This window comes from Salvelinus fontinalis, chromosome 9 (assembly GCF_029448725.1).
Source record: "Salvelinus fontinalis isolate EN_2023a chromosome 9, ASM2944872v1, whole genome shotgun sequence".
NCBI classification, from domain to species: domain Eukaryota; kingdom Metazoa; phylum Chordata; class Actinopteri; order Salmoniformes; family Salmonidae; genus Salvelinus; species Salvelinus fontinalis.
This window is the reverse complement of record NC_074673.1, coordinates 23,760,181-23,783,306: the sequence shown is the minus strand read 5'-3', so window position 1 is coordinate 23,783,306 and position 23,126 is coordinate 23,760,181. Positions and strand designations below refer to the sequence as shown.

Genomic DNA, 23,126 nt, shown 5'->3' with positions numbered 1-23,126 from the left:
CATTGTATTTGGGACAAATCATTCACTAAACCCTAAAACTCAACTAAATCTGGTTATACATTATGTGGAAATTGAGCAAGTTGAGGTGACTAAACTGCTTGGGGTAACCCTGGATTGTAAACTGTCATGGTTAAAACATGTTGATACAACAGTAGCTAAGATGGGAGAAGGGGAGAAGTCTGTCCATAATAAAGCGCTACCCTGCCTTATTAACAGCACTCTGAAAAAGGCAGCTCCTACAGGCCATAGTTTTGTCGCACCTGTACTACTGTTCAGTCGTGTAGCCAGGTGCCACAAAGAGGGACCTCGGAAAATTACAATTGTCTCAGAACAGGGCAGCACAGTTGGCCCTTAAATGTACACGGAGAGCCAACATTAATAATATGCACGTTAATCTCTCATGGCTCAAAGTGGAGGAGAGATTGACTTCATCACTACTTGTTTTTGTAAGAAGTGTTGACATGCTGAATGCACCGAGGTATCTGTTTTAAACTACTAGCACACAGCTCAGACACCCATGCATACTCCACAAGACACGCAACCAAAGGCCTCTTCACAATCTCCAAGTCAAGAACCGACTATGAGATGTGCACAGTAATACATAGAGCCATGGGTACATGGAACTCTATTCTGTATCAGGTAACTGATGCAAGCAGTAGAATCAGATTTTAAAAACAGATAAAAATACACCTTATAGAACAGCGGAGACTGTGACAATAAACACACCCACCCACAGACACACTTGTACATGATAAGACACGCACTCTACACAGGCATACACATGGATTTTGTATTGTAGATAATGTGGTAGTAGTGTAGTGGCCTGAGGGAACACACAATGTGATGTGAAAAGTTATGAAATATAATGTCATGTACTAATTTAAATTGTACAGTCGTGGCCAAAAGTTTTGAGAATGGCACAAATATTAATTTCCACAAAGTTTGCTGCTTCAGTGTCCTTAGATATTTTTGTCAGATGTTACTATGGAATACTGAAGTATAATTACAAGCATTTCATAAGTGTCAAAGGCTTTTATTGACAATTACATGAAGTTGATGCAGAGTCAATATTTGCAGTGTTGACCCTTCTTTTTCAAGACCTCTGCAATCCGCGCTGGCATGCTGTCAATTAACTTCTGGGCCACATCCTGACTGATGGCAGCCCATTCTTGCATAATCGATGCTTGGAGTTTGTCAGAATTGGTGAGTTTTTGTTTGTCCACCCGCCTCTTGAGGATTGACCACAAGTTCTCAATGGGATTAAGGTCTGGGGAGTTTCCTGGCCATGGACCCAAAATATCTATGTTTTGTTCCCCGAGCCACTTAGTTATCACTTTTGCCTTTTGTCAAGGTGCTCCATCATGCTGGAAAATTGTTCGTCACCAAACTGTACTTGGATGGTTGCGAGAAGTTGCTCTCGGAGGATGTGTTGGTACCATTATTTATTCATGGCTGTGTTCTTAGGCAAAATTGTGAGTGAGCCCACTCCCTTGGCTGAGAAGCAACCCCACACATGAATGGTCTCAGGATGCTTTACTGTTGGCATGACACAGGACTGATGGTAGCGCTCACCTTGTCTTCTCCGGACAAGCTTTTTTCCGGATGCCCCAAACAATCGGAAAGGGGATTCATCAGAGAAAATGACTTTACCACAGTCCTCAGCAGTCCAATCCCTCTACCTTTTGCAGAATATCAGTCTGTCCCTGATGTTTTTCCTGGAGAGAAGTGGCTTCTTTGCTGCCTTTCTTGACACCAGGCCATCCTCCAAAAGTCTTCGCCTCACTGTCCGTGCAGATGCACTCACACCTGTACTGGTGGTGCCCCGATCCCGCAGCTGAATCAACTTTAGGAGACGGTCCTGGCGCTTGCTGGACTTTCTTGGGCGCCCTGAAACCTTCTTCACAACATTTGAACCACTCTCCTTGAAGTTCTTGATGATCCAATAAATGGTTGATTTAGGTGCAATCTTACTGGCAGCAATATCCTTGCCTGTGAAGCCGTTTTTGTGCAAAGCAATGATGACGGAACGCGTTTCCTTGCAGGTAACCATGGTTGACAGAGGAAGAACAATGATTCCAAGCACCACCCTCCTTTTGAAGCTTCCAGTCTGTTATTCAAACTCAATCAGCATGACAGAGTGATCTCCAGCCTTGTCCTCGTCAACACTCATACCTGTCTTAACGAGAGAATCACTGACATGATGTCAGCTGGTTCTTTTGTGGCAGGGCTGAAATACAGTGGAAATGTTTTTTGGGCCTGGCAAAGAGGGACTGTGCAATTAATTGCAATTCATCTGATCACTCTTCATAACATTCTGGAGTATATGCAAATTGTCATCATACAAACTGAGGCAGCAGACTTTGAAAATTAATGTGTAATTATGTGTCATTCTCAAAACTTTTGGCCACGACTGTATACTGTACCAGTCAAAGGTTTGGACACACCTACTCATTAAAGGTTTTTTCTTTATTTTTTATATTTTCAACATTGTAGAATAATAGTGGACTTAATGTTGCAGCCTTGTCAGCAGCTAATGGGCATCCTTAATAAAAACAATACAAATACTACAGTAGACTCTTCCTACATCCCACTGCAGCAAGGACACAGAGGACAGACATAATGACCACTGAACAACCCCTACAGCACACACTCACACACTTACATGGGTGAGTGAAAGTATATGGCAAGTCACTCCATCTCCTCTGCAGATTCAACACAACACTCATTCACTCACACACACGTACTTGCCATGCAAGGCATGCACAGGTTAGGGGTTCCCTAAATGAGCTACAATTTCTCCCTGCGTATCTAATTATGGGGCGCATTCAGGATATACTATTATCTTAGACCTGCTCCCCTCTCTACTCTTCAGGAGGCTGGAGGAAAACTCCTCTTAATGATCTCTGCAAATACTACTGACGGACATGCACAACTTTTCCCATTCAAATTAATCTAGGTTAAATATTAATGTACTGGTATTTCAGCAGTATCTAGGTGCTAGAGGAAGTTATTGCATCTCTGGGGGATCGGGCAATGCTCTTCCTGTAGCTGAGTAGTGTGGAGGAGAAAACAGGTAGAGGAGAGTTAACTTGGCAGCACAACCAAAACAAGCCCTAGAGATCAGGAAGTGGGATTGTGTACCGCTGGCGGCCTCTGACAGGGCATTAGCTCTGCGAGTGTGTTGTGTGAGTGTGTCTGTAAGTTTTGGCTGACTGTTGTGAATGGGTCAACACAACAGATCTCATTTCACATGACCTCCCAAAGTCATTTTATTTCAGCATGACATTTATCCCCACAATATTGACATCAACCATCAGTCAAATAAAAAAGGATAAAAAATTAAAAAATAATATAAAATACAATCCAATATGATCTATTTAAAATATGTTATAACCTTGATTGTATCGGCATGATTGATTCGACGAGTTCAGAATATACAGTTGAAGTCGGAAGTTTACATACACTTAGGTCGGAGTCATTAAAACTCGTTTTTCAACCACTCCACAAATTTCTTGCTAACGAACCATAGTTTTGGCAAGTCGGTTAGGTTATCTACTTTGTGCATGACACAAGTAATTTTTCCAACAATTGTTTACAGATTATTTCACTTATAATTCACTATATCACAATTTTACATACAGTTTACATACACTAAGTTGACTGTGCCTTTAAACAGCTTGTAAAATTCCAGAAAATTATGTCATGGCTTTAGAAGCTTCTGATAGGCCAATTGACATCATTTGTGTCAATTGGAGGTGTACCTGTGGATGTATTTCAAGGCCTACCTTCAAACGCAGTGCCTCTTTGCTTGACATCATGGGAAATCAAGAAATTAGCCAAGACCTCAGAAAAAAATGTAGACCTCCGCAAGTCTGGTTCATCCTTGGGAGCAATTTCCAAATGCCTGAATGTACAACGTTCATTTGTACAAACAATAGTACGCAAGTATAAACACCATGGGACCACGCAGCCGTCATAGCGCTCAGGAAGGAGACACGTTCTGTCTCCTCGAGATGAATGTACATTGGTGTGAAAAGTGCAAATCAACCCCAGAACAACAGCAAAGGACCTTGTGAAGATGCTGGAGGAAACAGGTACAAAAGTATTTGTATCCACAGTAAAAACGAGTCCTATATCGACATAACCTGAAAGGCCGCTCAGCAAGGAAGAAGCCACTGCTCCAAAACCGCCATAAAAAAGCCAGACTACGGTTTGCAACTGCACATAGGGACAAATATCGTACTTTTGGAGAAATGTCCTCTGGTCTGAGGATACAAAAATAGAACTGTTTGGCCATAATGACTATTGTTATGTTTGGAGGAAAATGGGGGAGGCTTGCAAGCCAAAGAATACCATCCCAACCGTGAATCACGGGGGTGGCAGCATCATGTTGTGGGGGTGCTTTGCTGCAGGAGGGACTGGTGCACTTCACAAAATAGATGGCATCATGAGGGAGGACAATTATGTGGATATATTGAAGCAATATCTCAAGACATCAGTCACAAAGTTAAAGTTTGGTCGCAAATGGGTCTTCCGAATGGACAATGACCCCAAGCATACTTCCAAAGTTGTGGCAAAATGGCTTAAGGACAACAAAGTCAAGGTATTGGAGTGGCCATCACAAGGCCCTGACCTCAATCCTATAGAAAATTTGTAGGCAGAACTGAAAAGCACGTGCGAGCAAGGAGGCCTACAAACCTGGCTCAGTTACACCAGCTCTGTCAGGAGGAATGGCCAAAATTCACCCAACTTATTGTGGGAAGCTTGTGGAAGGCTACCCGAAACGTTTGACCGAAGTTAAACAATTTAAAGGCAATGCTACCAAATACTAATTGACTGTATGTAAACTTCTGACCCACTGGAAATGTGATGAAAGAAATAAAAGCTGAAATAAATCATTCTCTCTAGTATTATTCTGACATTTCACATTCTTAAAATAAAGTGGCGATCCTAACTGGCCTAAGACATGCAATTTTTACTCTAATTAAATTTCAGTAGTTGTGAAAAACTGAGTTTAAATGTATTTGGCTAAGGTGTATGCAAACTTCCGACTTCAACTGAACATTACCAGTCAAAAGTTTGGACACACCTACTCATTCAATGGTTTTTCTTTATTTTTTAAATATTTTCTACATTGTAGAATAATAGTGAAGACATCAAAACTATGAAATAAAACATATGGAATCATGTAGTTACCAAAAAAGTGTTAAACAAATCAAATACATTTTAGATTCTTCACAGTAGCCACACTTTGCCTTGATGACCGCTTTGCATTCTCTCAATCAGCTTCATGAGGTAGTCACCTGGAATGCTTTTCCAACAGTCTTGAAGGAGTTCCCACATATGCTGAGCACTTGTTGGCTGCTTTTCCTTCACTCTGCGGTCCAACTCATCCCAAACCATCTCAATTGGGTTGAGGTCGGTGGATTGTGGAGGCCAGGTCATCTGATGCAGCCCTTACACAGCCTGGAGTTGTGTTTTGGGTCATTGTCCTGTTGTTGAAAAACAAATGATAGTCCCACTAAGCGATCAGATGGGATGGCGTATCAGAAATCAGATGGGATGGCGTATCAGACCAAAGGACAGATTTCCACCGGTCTAATGTACATTGCTCGTGTTTCTTGGCCCAAGCAAGTCTTTTCTTCTTATTGCTGTCCTTTAGTAGTGGTTTCTTTACCACAATTCGACCACGAAGGCCTGATTTACGCAGTCTCCTCTGAACAGTGGATGTTGAGATGTGTCTGTTACTTGAACTGTGAGGTGCATTCTGATGTGCAGTTAATTGTCGATTTCTGAGTCTGGTAACTCAAATGAACTTATCCTCTGCTACAGAGGTAACTCTGGGTCTTCCTTTCCTGTGGCAGTCCTCATGAGAGCTAGTTTCATCATAGCTCTTGATGTTTTTTGCGACTGCACTTGAAGAAACTTTCAAAGTTCTTGAAATTTCCCAGATTGACTGACCATGTCTTAAAGTAAGGATGGACTGTCGTTTCTTTTTGCTTATTTGAGCAGTTCTTGCCATAATATGGACTTGGTCTTTTACCAAATAGGGTTATCTTCTGTATACCACCCTTACCTTGTCACAACACAACTGATTGGCTCAAATGCATTACATTACCTCATGAAGCTGGTTGAGAGAATACCAAGAGTGTACAAAGCTGTCATCAAGGCAAAGGGTGGCTACTTTGAAGAATCTAAAATTTGTTTAACACTTTTTTGGTTACTACATGATTCCATATGTGTTATTTCATAGTTTTGATGTTTTCACTATTATTCTACAATGTAGAAAATGGTAAAAATAAAGAAAAACCCTGGAATGAGTAGTTGTGTCCAAACTTTTGACTGGTACTGTATGTTCTTAAAAATACAAGATAATACCAATAACTTAATAATGCATGTCTGCCAAGGTGAAAAATACCAGCAAGCCAATACATTTGCTTGTCAAAGTGTGTGAAGTGTGCAATAACAAGAGAACGCTATTCTCTTCTTTCCACTGATAAAGACTTGGCGGTGAAAGAAACCCTGAAAATCAATACAGCCTCCAGAGGGAGAATGAAGACAATATGATGTAATTTCTTGCCAAAAACAAGAGAATAGAGAAATGTTGAGAAGGTCAAATAGCTTTTTGGGTTAAGTGCTTTTTTAGAAAGATGGCAACACACATTACCGCAGGGTTGGTAAATCCCTCTATAGGTAAACCAGTGTGCCAATATAATCAAGTGGCTTACTAATATAATCTGCCATCCCTCCTCCCACTTGTTCTACAGGGTGTGTGTTTGCTGATTGATGCATGGGCTTTCTGCTTATGTCCAACAAACTACCACACTGCTAGGACTTTTGCCTTTCAACAGTTGCCTATATTGGTATTCAGTGCTATTAAGCTGTTGTGGACAATATTTCTAAACTAAAGCTCAATAGTTATCAAACCCTGAAGACTACTCCAAAAGAGTCTGTGCTGCATTTCTGATGTTTCTACACTTGCTTTTTCCATGACATAGACTGACCAGGTGAATCCAGGTGAAAGCTATGATCCGTTATTGATGCCACTAAATCCCCTTCAATCAGTGTAGATGAAGGGGAGGAGACAGGTTATATAAATATTTTTTTAAACCTTGAGACATTTGAGACATGGATGGTGTATGTGTGCCATTCAGAGGGTGAATGGGCAAGACAAAATATTGAAGTGCCTTTGAACGGGGTGTGGCAGTATGTGCCAGGCGCAACAGTTTGTGCTAAGAACTGCAACGCTGCTGGGTTTTTCATGCTTAACAGTTTCTGTGTGTATCAAGAATGGTCCACCACCCAAAAGCCATCCAGCCAACTTGAAACAACTGTGGAAAGCATTGGAGTCAACATGGGACAGCATCCCTGTGGAACAGTTTCGACACCTTGTAGAACTCAATATTAGGAAGGGTTCTTAATGTTTTGTACACTCAGTGTATAGTGGGGTTGTATTAGCTGCTGAAGAAGTGCAGCAGCCCACTGATTATAGAGCAGAGTAGGAAGCTCTCAAAGAACAAGCAGTAGGAAAAAGTTTAATCAGAAGGTGTTTATCACAGAGAGAATCTAATTTACAAATCCAAACTTTCTCTTTCTCTCTCTGTTGTACATTAAATAAACCCTGCTGTGTTCTTCATCCACTCAGAAACTGTGTTGGGCGACTATTTAGCTCTTGTGTACAAAGTCACAGTCACACATACACGCGCATGTATGCTGATCTCTTCCCATGCCTGCTCATATTAGGACCGAGGCTCAGGGCCATGTGTATACCGCAACAAAAATAAGGTCAATGAGAAACATTAGCGAAAACTATGGATCCCCAACTCAATTCAGAAACTGTAGTTTCCCTTTACCCTTGGGCCAGGGGAATAATCTTATTTAAGTCTTTAAAAGCAAAGGAAAATAATATACAATAAAATATGGTACTTATAGAATTAAAACATTTTCTGTTGACTAATGCTTGAGGGTGAATCAGTGGACCTGGAGGTGCTTGCTGGGCTGCCATCACATCCCTGGATCAGCATCTCTGTGTATCAGTCTCAGCAAGGGACGAGGCCTGAGCCAGACCTAAACCACAGACCCATAAGCTCCAGCAGAGGAAGGGGCCGGAGAGACCAACCCCTCTGAAGAGAGTTTCCCCCAGATGTAGGGGTCAGAGAGGGGGCTAGAGGGAGCTCTGTGTCCTGATAAAGGCTGTCCTCTCACTGTGGCAGTCTAGCTCCTCGCTGTCCGATTCAGAGCCCCCCAGTGTTACCTGGTCCTCCGCCCTCCACACAGTGGGGATCCCCTTATAAGACACCATGCCCTGCCTTTCCCAGCCCAGCCCCAGGCCGAAGCCAAAGCCCACACGGATGCCCCCCGAGGCCCCACCCCCAGTTTCCACAGAGTGCAGTTTGGTCCTTCGGGCCCAGGGGGCGCAACCAGAGCGCAGCTGCATCAGGAGGAAAACCCCAGCGAAGGCTGCCAAGATGAAGGCACAGCTGAGCACTGCAAGCAGGGTAACCAGAGGGGAGGACAGGCCCAGGTTAGGCCCTGGAGGCTCTCCCTCTCCCCCCTGCTCTGACCCCACTGGGCTCTCCCCTGGTCCACTCCCCTCTCCCTGGAGGACTTGGCCGGTTGGGGACTTGCGCTGTACTTGGTTCTGGTGTAGGCAGGCGGTGAGGACCAGGTGACTGTGAGGGGGACAGGAGAGGCAGTCGTTGGGCCTGGGTCCGGAGCAGGTGAGGCAGGCAGGATGGCAGGGCAGGCAGGCCTGGACGGAGGACAAGTCCACCCAGTTGTCCAGGGACAGGTTGAGGAGCTGGGGGCCTGAGGTGAAGCCGGGGGGGCAGAGCTTCACACAACCCTGCAGGAACAGGGAGAAGCCTGGGCTACACTCTGGATAGGGGGAGAAAGGGGAAGAGGGAAAGAGAAAGAGTAAGAGATTGGGCCAGTTGGTTATATCTGGAGTACTTCTCCTGTCTTATCCAGTGTCCTGTGTGAATTTAAGTATGCTCTCTCTAATTCTCTCCTTCTCTCTTTCTTTCTCTCTCTCGGAGGACCTGAGCCCTAGGACCATACGTCAGGACTACTGGGCATGATGACTCCTTGCTGTCCCCAGTCCACCTGGCCTTGCTGCTGTTCCAGTTTCAACTGTTCTGCCTGCAGTTATGGAGCCCCTACCTGTCCCAGACCTGCTGTTTTCAACTCTTAATGATCGGCTATGAAAAGCCAACACATTTATTCCTGATTATTATTTGACCATGCTTGTCATTTATGAACATTTTGAACATCTTGGCTCTCTCTAATTCTCTCCTTCTCTCTTTCTTTCTCTCTCTCGGAGGAACTGAGCCCTAGGACCATACGTCAGGACTACCGGGCATGATGACTCCTTGCTGTCCCCAGTCCACCTGGCCTTGCTGCTGTCCCAGTTTCAACTGTTCTGCCTGCGGTTATGTAACCCCTACCTGTCCCAGACCTGCTGTTTTCAACTCTTAATTATCGGCTATGAAAAGCCAACTGACATTTATTCCTGATTATTATTTGACCATGCTTGTCATTTATGAACATTTTGAACATCTTGGCCATGTTCTGTTCTAATTTCCACCCGGCACAGTCAGAAGAGGACTGGCCACCCCTCATAGCCTGGTTCCTCTCTAGGTTTCTTCCTAGGTTTTGGCCTTTCTAGGGAGTTTTTCCTAGCCACCGTGCTTCTACACCTGCATTGCTTGCTGTTTGGGGTTTTAGGCTGGGTTTCTGTACAGCACTTCGAGATATTAGCTGATGTACGAAGGGCTATATAAAATAAACTTGATTGATTGATTGATAAGAGATGAGAGAGTGAAAAAGCGAGATGATACCCATACAAAGGGGGATGAGGTGCTGCTTTTCTGAGCAGTCAGTGGGGACAAACGCTCGTACATAAAACCCAACACAAAAAGGCAAAAACATGCCTGAAACCTTTTAACAATCCTGCCATATGCATGAGAAGCCCACATCCACATGCTGAGTGTCACCAAGAGGCATCTGACCCCATCTGCTTCCTCTCAGCCTCCCAAAACACAGCTGCTCTCCAACCCAACACCTCTCTCAATGTCATAGCCCTACTGCTGCCTGCCAGCCACTACTACATACCCTCTCTGCTTTTCTAGTGAACCACATATGTTGTTTTCTCACATATTCATAGCTGGCGTACAAGAGTCACAACATCACGATAAGTGAGACAATTAACTTTCAAATGGGTTTGGCTTGGCATTAAATGTGTATTCATGGTTTTGCGCAGCCCTCAAACTAGACACTGAATATATTATGACCTGAGCTAGGCTAGATAACTTCATAAGTAGGTCAAGTAAGTGAATACTGTCCATAGCAATGAGCAAGGAACTCAACATGTCCCACCCTCAGTACCAGCAGTTACCTATGGAGGGCGATGTCTCAATGTGTAAAGAGAGTACGAATCTTAGTGCTAGCTAGCTGTCTCAGTGTGTCTCACCTATGCAGATCTGCTGGGCGTCGAAGGTCTTGCAACTGTTGTTGGACGGCCGGGGGAAGTCAGGAGACAAGGCGTTAATGGAGCTGGAGCCCGTACCGTACAGGATCAGAGTAAACTGACTCAACACACCTGAGAGAGGGGGAGGAGAGAAAGGAGGGAGGAGAGAAAGGAGGGAGGAGAGAGGAGCGGAAGAGAGAGAGAGTGAACACATTTCAAACTCAAGAGAGAGGAGAAAGAAGAACAAAGAGAATGAACAATTCAATACCCCCAAGAGGAGAGAGGTAGACTGGGTGAGTGTGTCAGAGAGATAGTAATATAATGATGAGAAGAAGGAAGAGGTAGGTGAGCTGACTGACAAACCAAGGGAGAGGAGAAGAAAGGCTGACTAAAAACATGAGAGAGAGAGAGAGAGATAAACTGCACACCCTAATTGGCAAAAAAACAAACCAAAACAAAGGCAGTCTTCTAATGCTTTGTTGATTTCAAAAACGTTTCTGACTCAATTTGGCATGAGGGTCTGCTATTCAAATTGATGGAAAGCGGTGTTGGGGGAAAACATACAACATTATAAAATCCATGTACACAAACAACAAGTGTGCGGTTAAGATTGGCAAAAAACACACATTTCTTTCCCAAGGGCTGTGGGGTGAGACAGGGATGCACCCCCACCGTCTTCAACATATACAGTGCATACGGAAAGTATTCAGACCCGTTCCCTTTTTCCACATTTTGCTTCGTTACAGCCTTATTCTAAAATGGATTAAATAAAACAAATCCTCAATCTACACACACTACCCCATAATGACAAAATGAAAACAGAAATACCTTACTTACATAAGTATTCAGACCATTTGCTATTAGACTTGAAATTGAGCTCAGGTGCATCCTGTTCATCCTTCAGATGTTTCTACAACTTGATTGGAGTCCACCTGTGATAAATTAATTTGATTGGACATGATTTGGAAAGGCACACACCAGTCTAAATAAGGTCCCACAGTTGACAGTGCATGTCAGAGCAAAAACCAAGCCATGAGGGGGCTCGCGAGTGGCACAGTTGTCTAAGGCACTGCATCTCAGTGCTAGTGGCGTCACTACAGACCCTAGTTCGATTCCAGGCTGTATTACAACCGGCCGTGGTTGGGAGTCCTATAGGGCAGCGCACAATTGTCCCAGCGTCGTCTGAGTTAGGGTTCGGCCGGGGTAGGCCGTCATTGTAAATAAGAATTCGCTCTTAAGTGACTTACCTAGTTAAATGAGGTCGAAAGAATTGTCCATAGAGCTCTGAGGCAGGATTGTGTTGAGGCACAGACCTGGGTAAGGGTACAAAAAAATGTGTGCAGCATTGAAGGTCCCCAAGAACACAGTGGCCTCATTGTTAAATGGAAGTAGTTTGTAACCACCTGAGTAATCGGGGGAGAAGGTCCTTGGTCAGGGAGGTGACCAAGAATCCGATGGTCACTCTGACAGAGCTCCAGTTCCTCTGTGGAGATGAGAGAAACTTCCAGAAGGACAACCATCTCTGCAGCAGTCCACCAATCAGGCCTTTATTTGGGCTCCCGAGTGGCACAGCAGTATAAGGCACTGCAATTCAGTGCTACAGGTGTCACTACAGACCCTGGTTCGATCCCAGGCTGTATCAGGAGTCCCATAGGGCGGCACACAATTGACCCAGCATAGTCCGGGTTGGGGGAGGGTTTGGCCGGGGTAGGCCGTCATTGTAAAATAAGAATTTGTTCTTAACTGACTTGCCTATTTAAATAAAGGTTAAATTAAATTAAAAATACAATTATGGTAGAGTGACAGCCTGCTTGGAGTTTGCCAAAAGGCACCTAAAGGACTCTCAGACCATGAGAAACAAGATTCTCTGGTCTGATGACACCAAGATTGAAATCTTTGGCCTGATTGTCAAGTGTCACGTCTGAAGGAAACCTGGCACCATCTCTACAGTGAAGCATGGTGGTGGCAGTATCATGCTGTGGGGATGTTTTTCAGCGGCAGGGACTGGGAGACTAGTCAGGATTGAGGGAAAGTTGAACGGAGCAAAGTACAGAGAGATCCTTGATGAAAACCTGCTTCAGAGCGCTCAGGACCTCAGACTGAGGTGAAGGTTCACCTTCCAACAGGACAACGACCCTAAGCACAAAGCCAAGACAACACAGGAGTGGCTTTGGTACAAGTCCCTGAATGTCCTTGAGTTGCCCAGCCAGAGCCCGGAATTGAACCCGATCTAACATTTCTGGAGAGACCTGAAAATAGCTGTGCAGCGACGCTCCCCGTCCAACCTGACAGAGCTTGAGAGGATCTGCAGAGAAGAATGGGAGAAACTCCTCAAATACAGGTGTGCCAAGCTTGTAGCGTTATATCCAAGAAGACTCGAGGCTGTAATCACTGCCAAAGGTGCTTCAACAAAGTACTGAGTAAAGGGTCTGAATACTTATGTAAATGTGATATTTCAGTTTTTATTTTATTTATACATTTACAAAAAACATCTTTTGCTTTGTCATTATGGGGTATTGTGTGTAGATTGATAAGGCTGTAACGTAACAAAATGTGGGAAAAGTTAAGGGGTCTGAATACTTTCCGAATGCACTGTAAATCTCAGTAAGACAAAAATAATGGTTTTCCAAAAAAGGTCCAGTTGCCAGGATCGCAAATACAAATTTCATCTAGACACCGTTGCACTAGAGCACACAAAAAAATATATACCTCGGACTAAACATCAGCGCCACAGGTAACTTCCACAAAGCTCTGAACAATCTGAGAGAACAAGTCAAGAAGGGTCTTCTACGCCATCAAAAGGAACATCAAATTCGACATACCAATTAGGATCTGGCTAAAAATACTTGAATCAGTTTTAGAACCCATTGAATTGTTAGATACTACTGCACTGTTGGAGCTAGGTACACAAGTATTCCGCTACTCCCGCAATAACATCTGCTAAATGTGTGTATGTAAACAATACAATTTGATTTGATTTGATTAACACTTTATGGTTATGAGGTCTGGGGTCCGCTCACCAACCAATAATTCACATAATGGGACAAACACCAAATTGAGACTCTGCATACAGAATTCTGCAAAAATATCCTCCATGTACAACGTAAAACACCAAATAATGCATGCAGAGCAGAATTAGGCCGATACCCGCTAATGATCAAAATTCAGAAAAGAGCTGTTGAAATCTGCAACCCAAACCTTACATAACAAAGCCATCACTTACAGAGAGATGAACCTGGAGAAGAGTTCCCATACGCAAGCTGGTCCTGGGGCTCTGTTCACAAACACAAACAGACGCCACAGAGTCCCAGGATAGCAACACAATTAGACCCAACCAAATCATGAGAAAACTAAAATATAATTACTTGACACATTGGAAAGAATAAACCAAATAACTGAGCAAACTAGAATGCTATTTTGCCCTAAACAGAGAGTACACAGTAGAAGAATACCTGACCACTGTGACATACCCAAAATTAAGGAAAGCTTTGACCATGTACAGACTCAGTGAGCATAGCCTTGCTATTGAGAGAGGCCGCCAAAGGCAGACCTGGCTCTCAAGAGAAGACAGGCTATGTGCACACTGCCCACAAAATGAGGTGGAAACTGAGCAGCACTTCCTAACCTCCTGTCAAATGTATGACCATATTAGAGACACATATTTCCCTCAGATTACACAGATCCACAAAGAATTCGAAAACAAATCCTATTTTGATAAAATCCCATATCTATTGGGTGAAATACTTCTTGTTGCAACAAGAAAAAAGCAACCAGTGAAGAACAAACACCATTGTAAATACAACCCATATTTATGTTTATTTATTTTCCCTTTTGTACTTTGTAACTATTTGTACCTTGTTACAACACTGTATATAGCCATAATATGACGTTTGAAATGTCTCTATTCCTTTGGAACTTTTGTGAGTGTAATGTTTACTGTTCATTTTCTATTTCACTTTTGTTTATTATCTATTTCACTTACACAATGTAAACATATGCTTCCCATGCCAATAAAGCCCTTTGAATAGAGAGAGAGAGAGAGAGAGAGAGAGATGGGGAGTGAAGTGATATAGTGTGGACAGGAATAAGGATGAAGAGGAGGTGGAGGAGTAGAGAGAAGCACTCATCTTATTTCCCCTGCTACACTGAGACTGCAACAAACAACATCAGAGGAGACCTTCTGGAGTGAGGAGGGAAAGGAGAAAGAATAGAGGAGCACGGAGCCTCTGGCGTATATGAGGAGGGGTATGAAGGTACACAGATGTCCTGTTACCATAGTCGTGCCCTTGTTCTGAGACGTTCTCTATCTCCAGGGTCCACTCCCCTCGAGGGTCCTCATCCCACGAGTGGGTGGTCATGAAGGCCCAGTCATTAAATCCCTCTGATGAGTAGTCTTTAGGCCTGAAAAGAGGGCAAGAGAGAGAGAGGGGGGAGATAGAAAGAGACATAGGGAGGGAGAGCGAGAGCGAGAGAGAAGGAGGTGTAGAGAGAGCGAGAGAGGGAGAGGGAGGGGAGGATAGAGAGAGACATCGAGAGAGAGTGCGAGGGGGAGAGTGAAAGGGGGAGAGAAAGAGGAGGGGATAGAAAGAGAGAGAGGGGGAGGGAGATGGGGAAGAGAGAGGGCGGGGGGATAGAGAGAGAGGGGGAGAGAGAGCGGGGCGAGACAAAGATAGAGGGGGAGAGAGAAAGAGAGAGAAACATAGAGACAGAGAGACAAAAACAGAGAGAGAGAAACAGAGAGTAGTTAGGGTTCACAGCCGAAAACATTCATCTCATAGCAACCGCCCTGAACAGTGCAGGGCTCTTCGAGCAATACCTCCCAGACCGGCTGTCAAAAATACACAGTACTTCAAGCGAACAGAGATGAAAAACAACAAGCACTGCATGTGTTTTTCTGTGAACGTGTGTATGTTTACCTGGGGGGATTGTGTATCTAGCGGACTAATACTGTATGAGGTTGATAAGGTTTCCTTTGTATTTCTACAGTAGATGTGTGCGTGTGAGAGTACCTGGGTGCCAGCAGGGTAGAGCGTGTCCCTAGGGGGCTGATGAGGTGTATAGCCAGGTTTCCTCTGTGGTTGTAGGAGAGAGTGAGGCGGGCCTGGACGTGCTCCAGAGAGCTGACATACTCTGGTTTGCCCCAGCAGGCGTCCAATGTCTTACTGAACAGCAGCCGGCTGCTTATGTCCCTGGGCTCTGAGAGCATGGTGAGAACACACTGGTGCTGTGGGCCCACACTTGTCCAGTTCTGAGCCAGGGCCACCATGGCCCCCGCATCCAGCAGACCATACCCATACGAATGACTCACTGAGAAACAGAAAAAGCATGAGAGAAGTTATGAAGAGTCAAGTGAGTCCATTTATCATGTAGTTCAGTTATCCAAGGCATGTCCAATGAGAACTTTCCTGTTACCTCTGCGGCCCACTCCATTGGTACTCCAGTCGTCCGTGCTGAGGTGGGCGGGGTGAGAGCTTCTCACCACCAGGTGCTGCATGTCCCTCCATGTCAGGTTCATACTATACAGAGAAAGACAAAGATATATGTATTCTTATGTTAGAGATATTCTAATAAAAGAGAGGAGAGCTTAACAGAGATATTCTAGTGAGTGAGATATCCCTCCATATCAGGTTCATACTACAGGCAGATAGGAAAGATAAAAACATACAATACAAAAAAGATGGATACAATCACCACTAGAGGCCTAAGGGATATATCAGGGACATGTCGGACCCACAGCTGTGAAATGGACGTGGTCCATAATGTTTTAATAGCAGTGTCCAGTAACAGCACCATTATAAAGGTAGCCATAAACCCCCGTGTTTAATAGTGAGAAAACACAGTAAAACCTCATAGTAGGATAACAGGGTACAGTACAGCAAGCTGAGCGGCTGTTTTCAACTGTCTTCGTAATTTCGGGGCAGATCACGTGGTCAGGCCAGCTGTGTGAACTTGGTGCTACCCACAGTGGAGCACCAGTAAAGCAGTCAGTAATGACAATTAGCCTTTTTGTAGCTCCTAATGATTTTGTTCTTGGAGGATGCTGGGACAGGTCACATTGCACTAAGTACAAGGGCCATATTAAATCTCTCCAGCTGATTTAGCGGAGGTAGGTAGGTAGGGCAGAGTGGACTAGACGTTAAGGGAGAAAATGCCTTTGTAGTGAGCAGAGAAAAGGAGGACTGCGGGCGAAGATAATCAAACCATGAATCACATGGGTTTACTGCTCACCTCGCTGCTCACCGCCGTGCGCCGGGCCAAGACAAAAATAGAAGCAGTACAACCACTCCGCAGCGCGACAGCAGTAGAGGCAGCAGCAGACTCTCACCTCAACAACCTTCCACATCCACACACTCCCTCCATCAGCATTCACGTCTCACACTCTCTCATGTGTTATTAATAGACATGAAACTCCATCCAATCAATGTCACCTCGCTGGAAAAACAGTGCTCTCCCTATTAAATGATTCCATCTACATGAATTCCATCTCCTGAGGAAATACAAGCTGCCCTGTTATTGCTCTCTCTGGGGAAATGCTGAGGTGATCTACACTTTGGATAATTATTGGGTTTGGACTGTCATTGTCTGTATATTGAAGCAAACTTCCTCCATGCCTTCACAATGCCCTTCACTGTTGCTGCAGTGGATGGAGGATTGGCAATGACTACCAGTATGCAGTATATGTTTGTACTGTATGTGTGTATGTGCAATGCTTGGAGTTGGACTAAAATAGGTGCCGGTACCCGTTTTGAGTACCGGTACTGTTTATATTTAGGCGCAATACTTGTGAGGTAATATTCTATAAGAGGAACAGAAGCTCAAGAAGTAGAGCATTTAGGTGTCGGTACTCAGCTCTGGTGTGCTCCTGCCCAACTCAAGCACTGTGTATGTGTGTATGTGTGTATGTGTGTATGTGTGTGGGTGGGAGGGGGGTGGAGTGTGTTTGACAGTGGCTGTATCTCAAAAGGTTCCAAAAGGATTCTTTGCGGAGGGATAGAGTTTTTACCAAGAACCGTTTTTATCTGAAGAAGCCTTTTAAGAAGACGAGGGATCGTGTAAAGGCAAAGTGTTCTACCCAGAACCTTTAACATCATATTATACAATGGGTGGGTCTAATCCTGAATGCTGATTGGTTAGAACTGCATTCCAGCCTGTGTCTATTCCACAAGTTACCACCGGCTAAATCTATGACGTTAAAATGCCTATTTACTCTGTTCCATCTGACTACGCAATCCACTGTCTCATCAGCCCAGCCAAGCAATTTATAAACTAGATCTCCACTATCAAAAGCATCTAGACATTATCTCACATTTCATTTAGACTAACATTTAGTTTTCAACAGCAGAGATTTGTATAAACCTTGCTGTCTATCTCGCCTGACATTTGCAACATTGTTTCAATATTCAAATTCGATCTCCATCTGTCCTATAGTAACGAATGTGTCGGGACGAGACGTACAGACAGGCATCGTTTCTCATTCGGTTGAAATCATAAATCAGCTGGCATAATTTTTATGGATATACACAAAGAAATGTCAATTGAAAAAAGGTCAAACGAAATGAATTGCAGCTAGTTTGCTATCTTTCCAGCTTCAGTTTGAAGTGATTGTGTTAGCTGTGTTGTTGGCTAGCGCCTCTGAACAACAGTGTCCGGAAGAGTGAGCACATTTTCTATGCCAGGCGAAATTGCGCCTCATTAGCTCATTGTTATGGATGCATCCAAATAAATGTCACTAGAAAACAGCTTAAACAAATGCAAATGCAGCTACTTTGCTGTTATTCTGTCTGTAAGTTAGCCATAGTTGGCTAGATAGCAAGCAAGGGATAAGAACGTTGCCAGCCAATATGGCAATGGAACATTTAGAATGAACGACTGGGTCGCGTCCATAGATACATAACAAAAAGACTGAACGATTGGGTCTCGTTTCTAGCAACCGAAACGATAGAACAAATGACCAGCTGGCTTGGGTAGCAAACCTAGATTTGTGACAAGGCTATATCTTGTGGAAGGATGAAATAGTATGAATAAATTAATCAAAATTAAAAAAAAATATGAAAATAATTTGAATATGTTGGTAACCCGTTGTATAAAAGTGATTATGCCCTCGAAGCTGGTGTTTAGAGAATATATTGGCACGGTTTTCCAAACAACAGCCGTGCCAATATATCCTCCAAACACCGGCTTCTTCTACTACCCAAAATACCCATCATCGGATTACTTTCGACTTCTAGAAAGTGTTTTACTCAATTATTTTGATCAACGTTGAGCTCACCTGTGATGTGATGAATTAAAAATAGTAATTGCTATTAGCTCATTCATATTGTGATTTCTGTCTGCCGAGAGTTATGTAAATATGATCTCAGTTAGCGCTAGGACTAATCTTGCTTACATTTTCCGGTTTGGATGATTGTGTTATGCTGTTGCTACTTCTGTGAATGTCTGAACATTGCATCCAAAAATAAACTGGTCACATTCAGGACATAACTTTGTAAGGACTGTGTTTGTGCAAAATGTTTCTGTGAAAAAACAGTGTGGCTAGCTCAAATGCTGACTGTTGCATCAATCGAAACTGGACGTTAATCAAACCGGTTTGAGCATACTGTCACGCCCTGACCTTAGAGATCCTTTTTATGTCTCTATTTTGGTTTGGTCAGGGCGTGAGTTGGGGTGGGCATTCTATGTTTTGTGTTTCTATGATTTTCTATTTCTATGTTTTGGCCAGGTATGCTTCTCAATCAGGGACAGCTGTCTATCGTTGTCTCTGATTGGGAACCATACTTAGGTATCCCTTTTTTCCACCTGTCTTTGTGGGAAGTTGACTTTCTTTATGGCACTTAGCCTTAAGCTTCACAGTTTGTTTTGTAATGTTTCTTGTTTTGTTCGGCGTCATTTTGATTTAATAAATAAAATGTACGTCACCACGCTGCACCTCGGTCCTCTACTTTCAACAGCTGTGACACATACCCTGCAGGGACCACTGTAGAATGATCACACCCGTTTGTTGGTATGTGTGAAAAGGTTAAGAACAGTATCTTGCAGGATTCAATAGTTGGAATTGTAAGAGACAGGAACCTTCCCGCTAGCCACGGCTGAGATAATTGATGGGCTGGACATGCCGAGAGATGAGTTCGGATTGGTGTAGCATGTAGCATGCTTCTGCAATGAAGAAGTTGACTGAGTTTTGAAATCAGTGCAATGTGGAAACAGTATGATAGTTCAGGAGATGGAGAAAATTCTGGAGTTTACAAATTTGCGGAGGGAGTCGAAAAGAGAACACACAGAAAGCTGTTGTATAAAACACCTGTCTCCGGATTACATCTTTAAACTAAGGGCAACCATGGCATCCATGACAGAGAGGGAGAAGCGATGTATACGGGTAAGAGAGTCTAGCTAGCTACATTTTCAGATACTACATGTTCAAATTTGGTCAGAAAGTCATTTTCATTGCAAGTTAAAGCAGACAGGGTCTAGCTAGCTAACATTAGTTGGCTGGCTTGCTAGATAATGTTACGTGTATGATCTGTGTAGTAATATTATTTTGTATCTCGAAAAGCAATTTGCATTGCTTGTTATAGCCTAATGTTAGCTAGCTAGCTAACATTGAACCTAGTTGGTGAACTTCAGTTATCTGCAGATTCATGCATGGTAGTAACATTATGAGTTGGGATTATGGTTCACTGTTTAGCTAGCTACACATCTAAACAAAAGGCTCCACTATGCAAGTAACCATTATCTGTACCGTTTACACCTTCGGTATCCTGTACATGTGACAAATAAACATTGATTTTATTTGATATAGTGCGTGTTTACCAGAGACGGTAACGCGAATAACAACATGACCTGCATCAAAGTCAAATTAGGATATAACGTTAGGCCAACGAGACAGTGTCCTAGTTCTAAAATTCTCAGATAAAATGCCCTGCTTTTATATATGTAAACTTCCGACTTCAACTGTAGCTAACTAAATTAGAACGTGTGTGACTTAAACCAGTGCAGAAAGCATTTTATCTGAGCAATGTTTTCAGTCATCAGTGCATGCCATTTACATTTGAAATATATAGATGATACATTTTGTACTGAATAACAGTGTAATTTACATTATAGTTTCAGAAAGAAAACATTTTCATAATGAACAGCTAGCGTGTGCTTGTCCTAACAAGCTCACATTGGATCATGTCTAGATGGAATCAAGCATTTGTCAAATTTACGTCTAATGTAGATTTGAGCATTTGTTGCATTTTTGCTAACCCTTTTCCTAACCTCAACCTAATTCTCCTAACCTGACACGTTTATTCTCCTAACTGCTCCTAACTGCTGTTATAAACCCGCTACGAAAAGTAAATTCTGACTAAAGTTGGATCCCTTCTAGCCATGACCCTCTCATTTTGTTAGTTTCCCTAAAAGTCTTTCAGGACAAAATGTGAATTGCTTTGCCATATTTTTTGCATTATTATTTTAATGCCTTGTTGCAAACAGGATGGATGTTTTGGAATATTTTTATTCTGTACAGGCTTCCTTCTTTCACTCTGTCAATTAGGTTAGTATTGTGGAGTAACTACAATGTTGTTGATCCTTCCTCAGTTTTCTCCTATCACAGCCATTAAACTCCATTCACTGTTTTAAAGTCACCATTGGCCTCATGGTGAAATCCCTGAGCGGTTTCCTTCCTCTCCGGCGGCTGAGATAGGAAGGACGCATGTAGTTACTCCATCCACCATCCAAAGCGTAATGAATAACTTCACCATGGTCAAAGGGATATTCAATGCCTGCTTTTCTATTTTGACCCATCTACCAATAGGTGCCCTATTTAGCGAGGCATTGCAAAACCTCCCTGGTCTTTGTGGTTGAATCTGTGTTTGAAATGCACTGCTCAACTGAGAGACTTTACAGACACAGTGCATATGGAAAGTATTCAGACCCCTTGACCTCTTCCACATTGTGTTACCTTACAGCTGTACTCTAAAATTGATTAAATACATGTTTTCCTCATCAATCTACACACAATACCCAATAATGTCAAAGGAAAAACAGGTTTTTAGAAATGCTAGCAAATGTATACATAAAAAAAAAAGAAATTACCTTATTTACAAAAGTATTCAGACTCTTTGCTATGAGACTCAAAATTGAGCTCAGGTGCATCCTTTTTCCATTGATCATCCTTCAGATGTTTCTACAACTTGATTGGAGTCCACCTGTGATAAATTAAATTGATTGGACATGATTTGGAAAGGCACACACCAGTCTATATAAGGTCCCACAGTTGACAGTGCATGTCAGAGCAAACTGAGCAATCAGGGCTGAAGGGCCTCGGTCAGGGTGGTGACCAAGAACCCGATGGTCACTCTGACAGAGCTCCAGAGTTCCTCTGTGGAGATGGGAGAACCTTCCTGAACGACAACCATCTCTGTAGTACTCCACCAATCAGGCCTTTATGGTAGAGTGGCCAGATGGAGGCCACTCCTCAGTAAAAGGCACATGACAGCTCAATTGGAGTTTGCCAAAAGGCACCTAAAGGACTCTCAGACCATTAGAAACAAGATTTTCTGGTCTGATGAAACTCTTTGGCCTGAATGCCAAGCACGTCTGGAGTAGGGCTGTTGCGGTGACCATATTACCGCCACACCAGCGGTCACGAGTCATGAAGGCAGTCAAATTACACATGACCGTTTAGTCACGGTAATCATGCTTCTCCAAGCTCTGATGCTGCTGGTCATTAGTAGCCTACCAAACTTGATAACTGCCTGGTACTCAGTACTCCATTGGCCCTCTAATCACTCTGACATCAATGCAAATGTTTTTGAAAATCTAATCAAACACTTCAATGTTGCGCAACAGTGAAGAGGCAACTCCGGGATGATGGTCTTATAGGCTGAGTTGCAAAGAAAAAGCCATATCTCAGACTGGCCAATAAAAAGAAAGGATAAAGATGGGCAAAAGAACACAGACACTGGACAAAGGAACTCTGCCTAGAAGGCCAGCATCTCGGAGTCACCTCCCGGAGTCGCCTTGACATTGAGACTGGTGTTTTGTGGGTACTATTTAATGAAACTGCCAGTTGAGGACTTGTGAGGCGTCTATTTCTCAAACTAGACACTCTAATTTACTTGTCCTCTTGCTCAGTTGTGTACTGGGGCCTCCCACTCCTCTTTCTATTCTGGTTAGAGACAGTTTGCGCTGTTCTGTGAAGGGTGTAGTACACAGCGTTGTAAGAGAGCTTCAGTTTCTTGGCAATTTCTAAAATGGAATAGCCTTTATTTCTCAGAACAAGAATAGACTGACAAGTTTCAGAAGCAAGTTCTTTGTTTCTGGCCATTTTCAGCCAGAACAACATTAACAATGTCTACACTGCATTTATTTTGATGTTATTTTAATGGACAAAAAATATGCTTTCCTTTCAAAAACAAGGACATTTCTAAGTGACCCCAAACATTTGAACGGTAGTGTATATAAGCAGCGTTTGAGTTTCACATTTGGGGAAGATCATTTTCATCATAAAAATGCACCTTTATAATAAAAGCATTACATGCATAATTGCATTTGTGGTCACTTTTGATAATGGTGTTTTCCGCTAATGGAACATTCACGCTTATAGCCAACTACCATCTGCGCATTGCTGCGCTTATAATGTGAAAGAATTGCCTAATAGTTTATCAACATTTTA

The 23,126-nt window shown here is 43.2% G+C and overlaps 1 protein-coding gene across 5 annotated transcripts in view; it reads right to left on the bottom strand.

Annotated features, from left to right (window-relative positions):
- Window positions 1-3,239: 3,239 nt before the first annotated feature.
- The window catches only part of LOC129862280 (furin-like), a 269,061-nt gene continuing 249,174 nt past the window's right edge, over window positions 3,240-23,126 (bottom strand). For 3 of the 5 annotated variants that reach the window (XM_055933770.1, XM_055933772.1, XM_055933771.1), the window contains exons 11-16: window positions 15,881-15,984; window positions 15,478-15,775; window positions 14,742-14,869; window positions 13,692-13,742; window positions 10,472-10,600; window positions 3,240-8,877 (exon numbers count right to left, since the gene is read on the bottom strand). In XM_055933770.1, coding sequence (XP_055789745.1) covers window positions 8,165-8,877; window positions 10,472-10,600; window positions 13,692-13,742; window positions 14,742-14,869; window positions 15,478-15,775; window positions 15,881-15,984 — 1,423 coding nt within the window. In that variant the 3' untranslated portion in view covers window positions 3,240-8,164. The remainder of the gene's footprint in view (window positions 8,878-10,471; window positions 10,601-13,691; window positions 13,743-14,741; window positions 14,870-15,477; window positions 15,776-15,880; window positions 15,985-23,126) is intronic. The other 2 variants (XM_055933773.1, XM_055933774.1) reach the window with 1 other exon arrangement.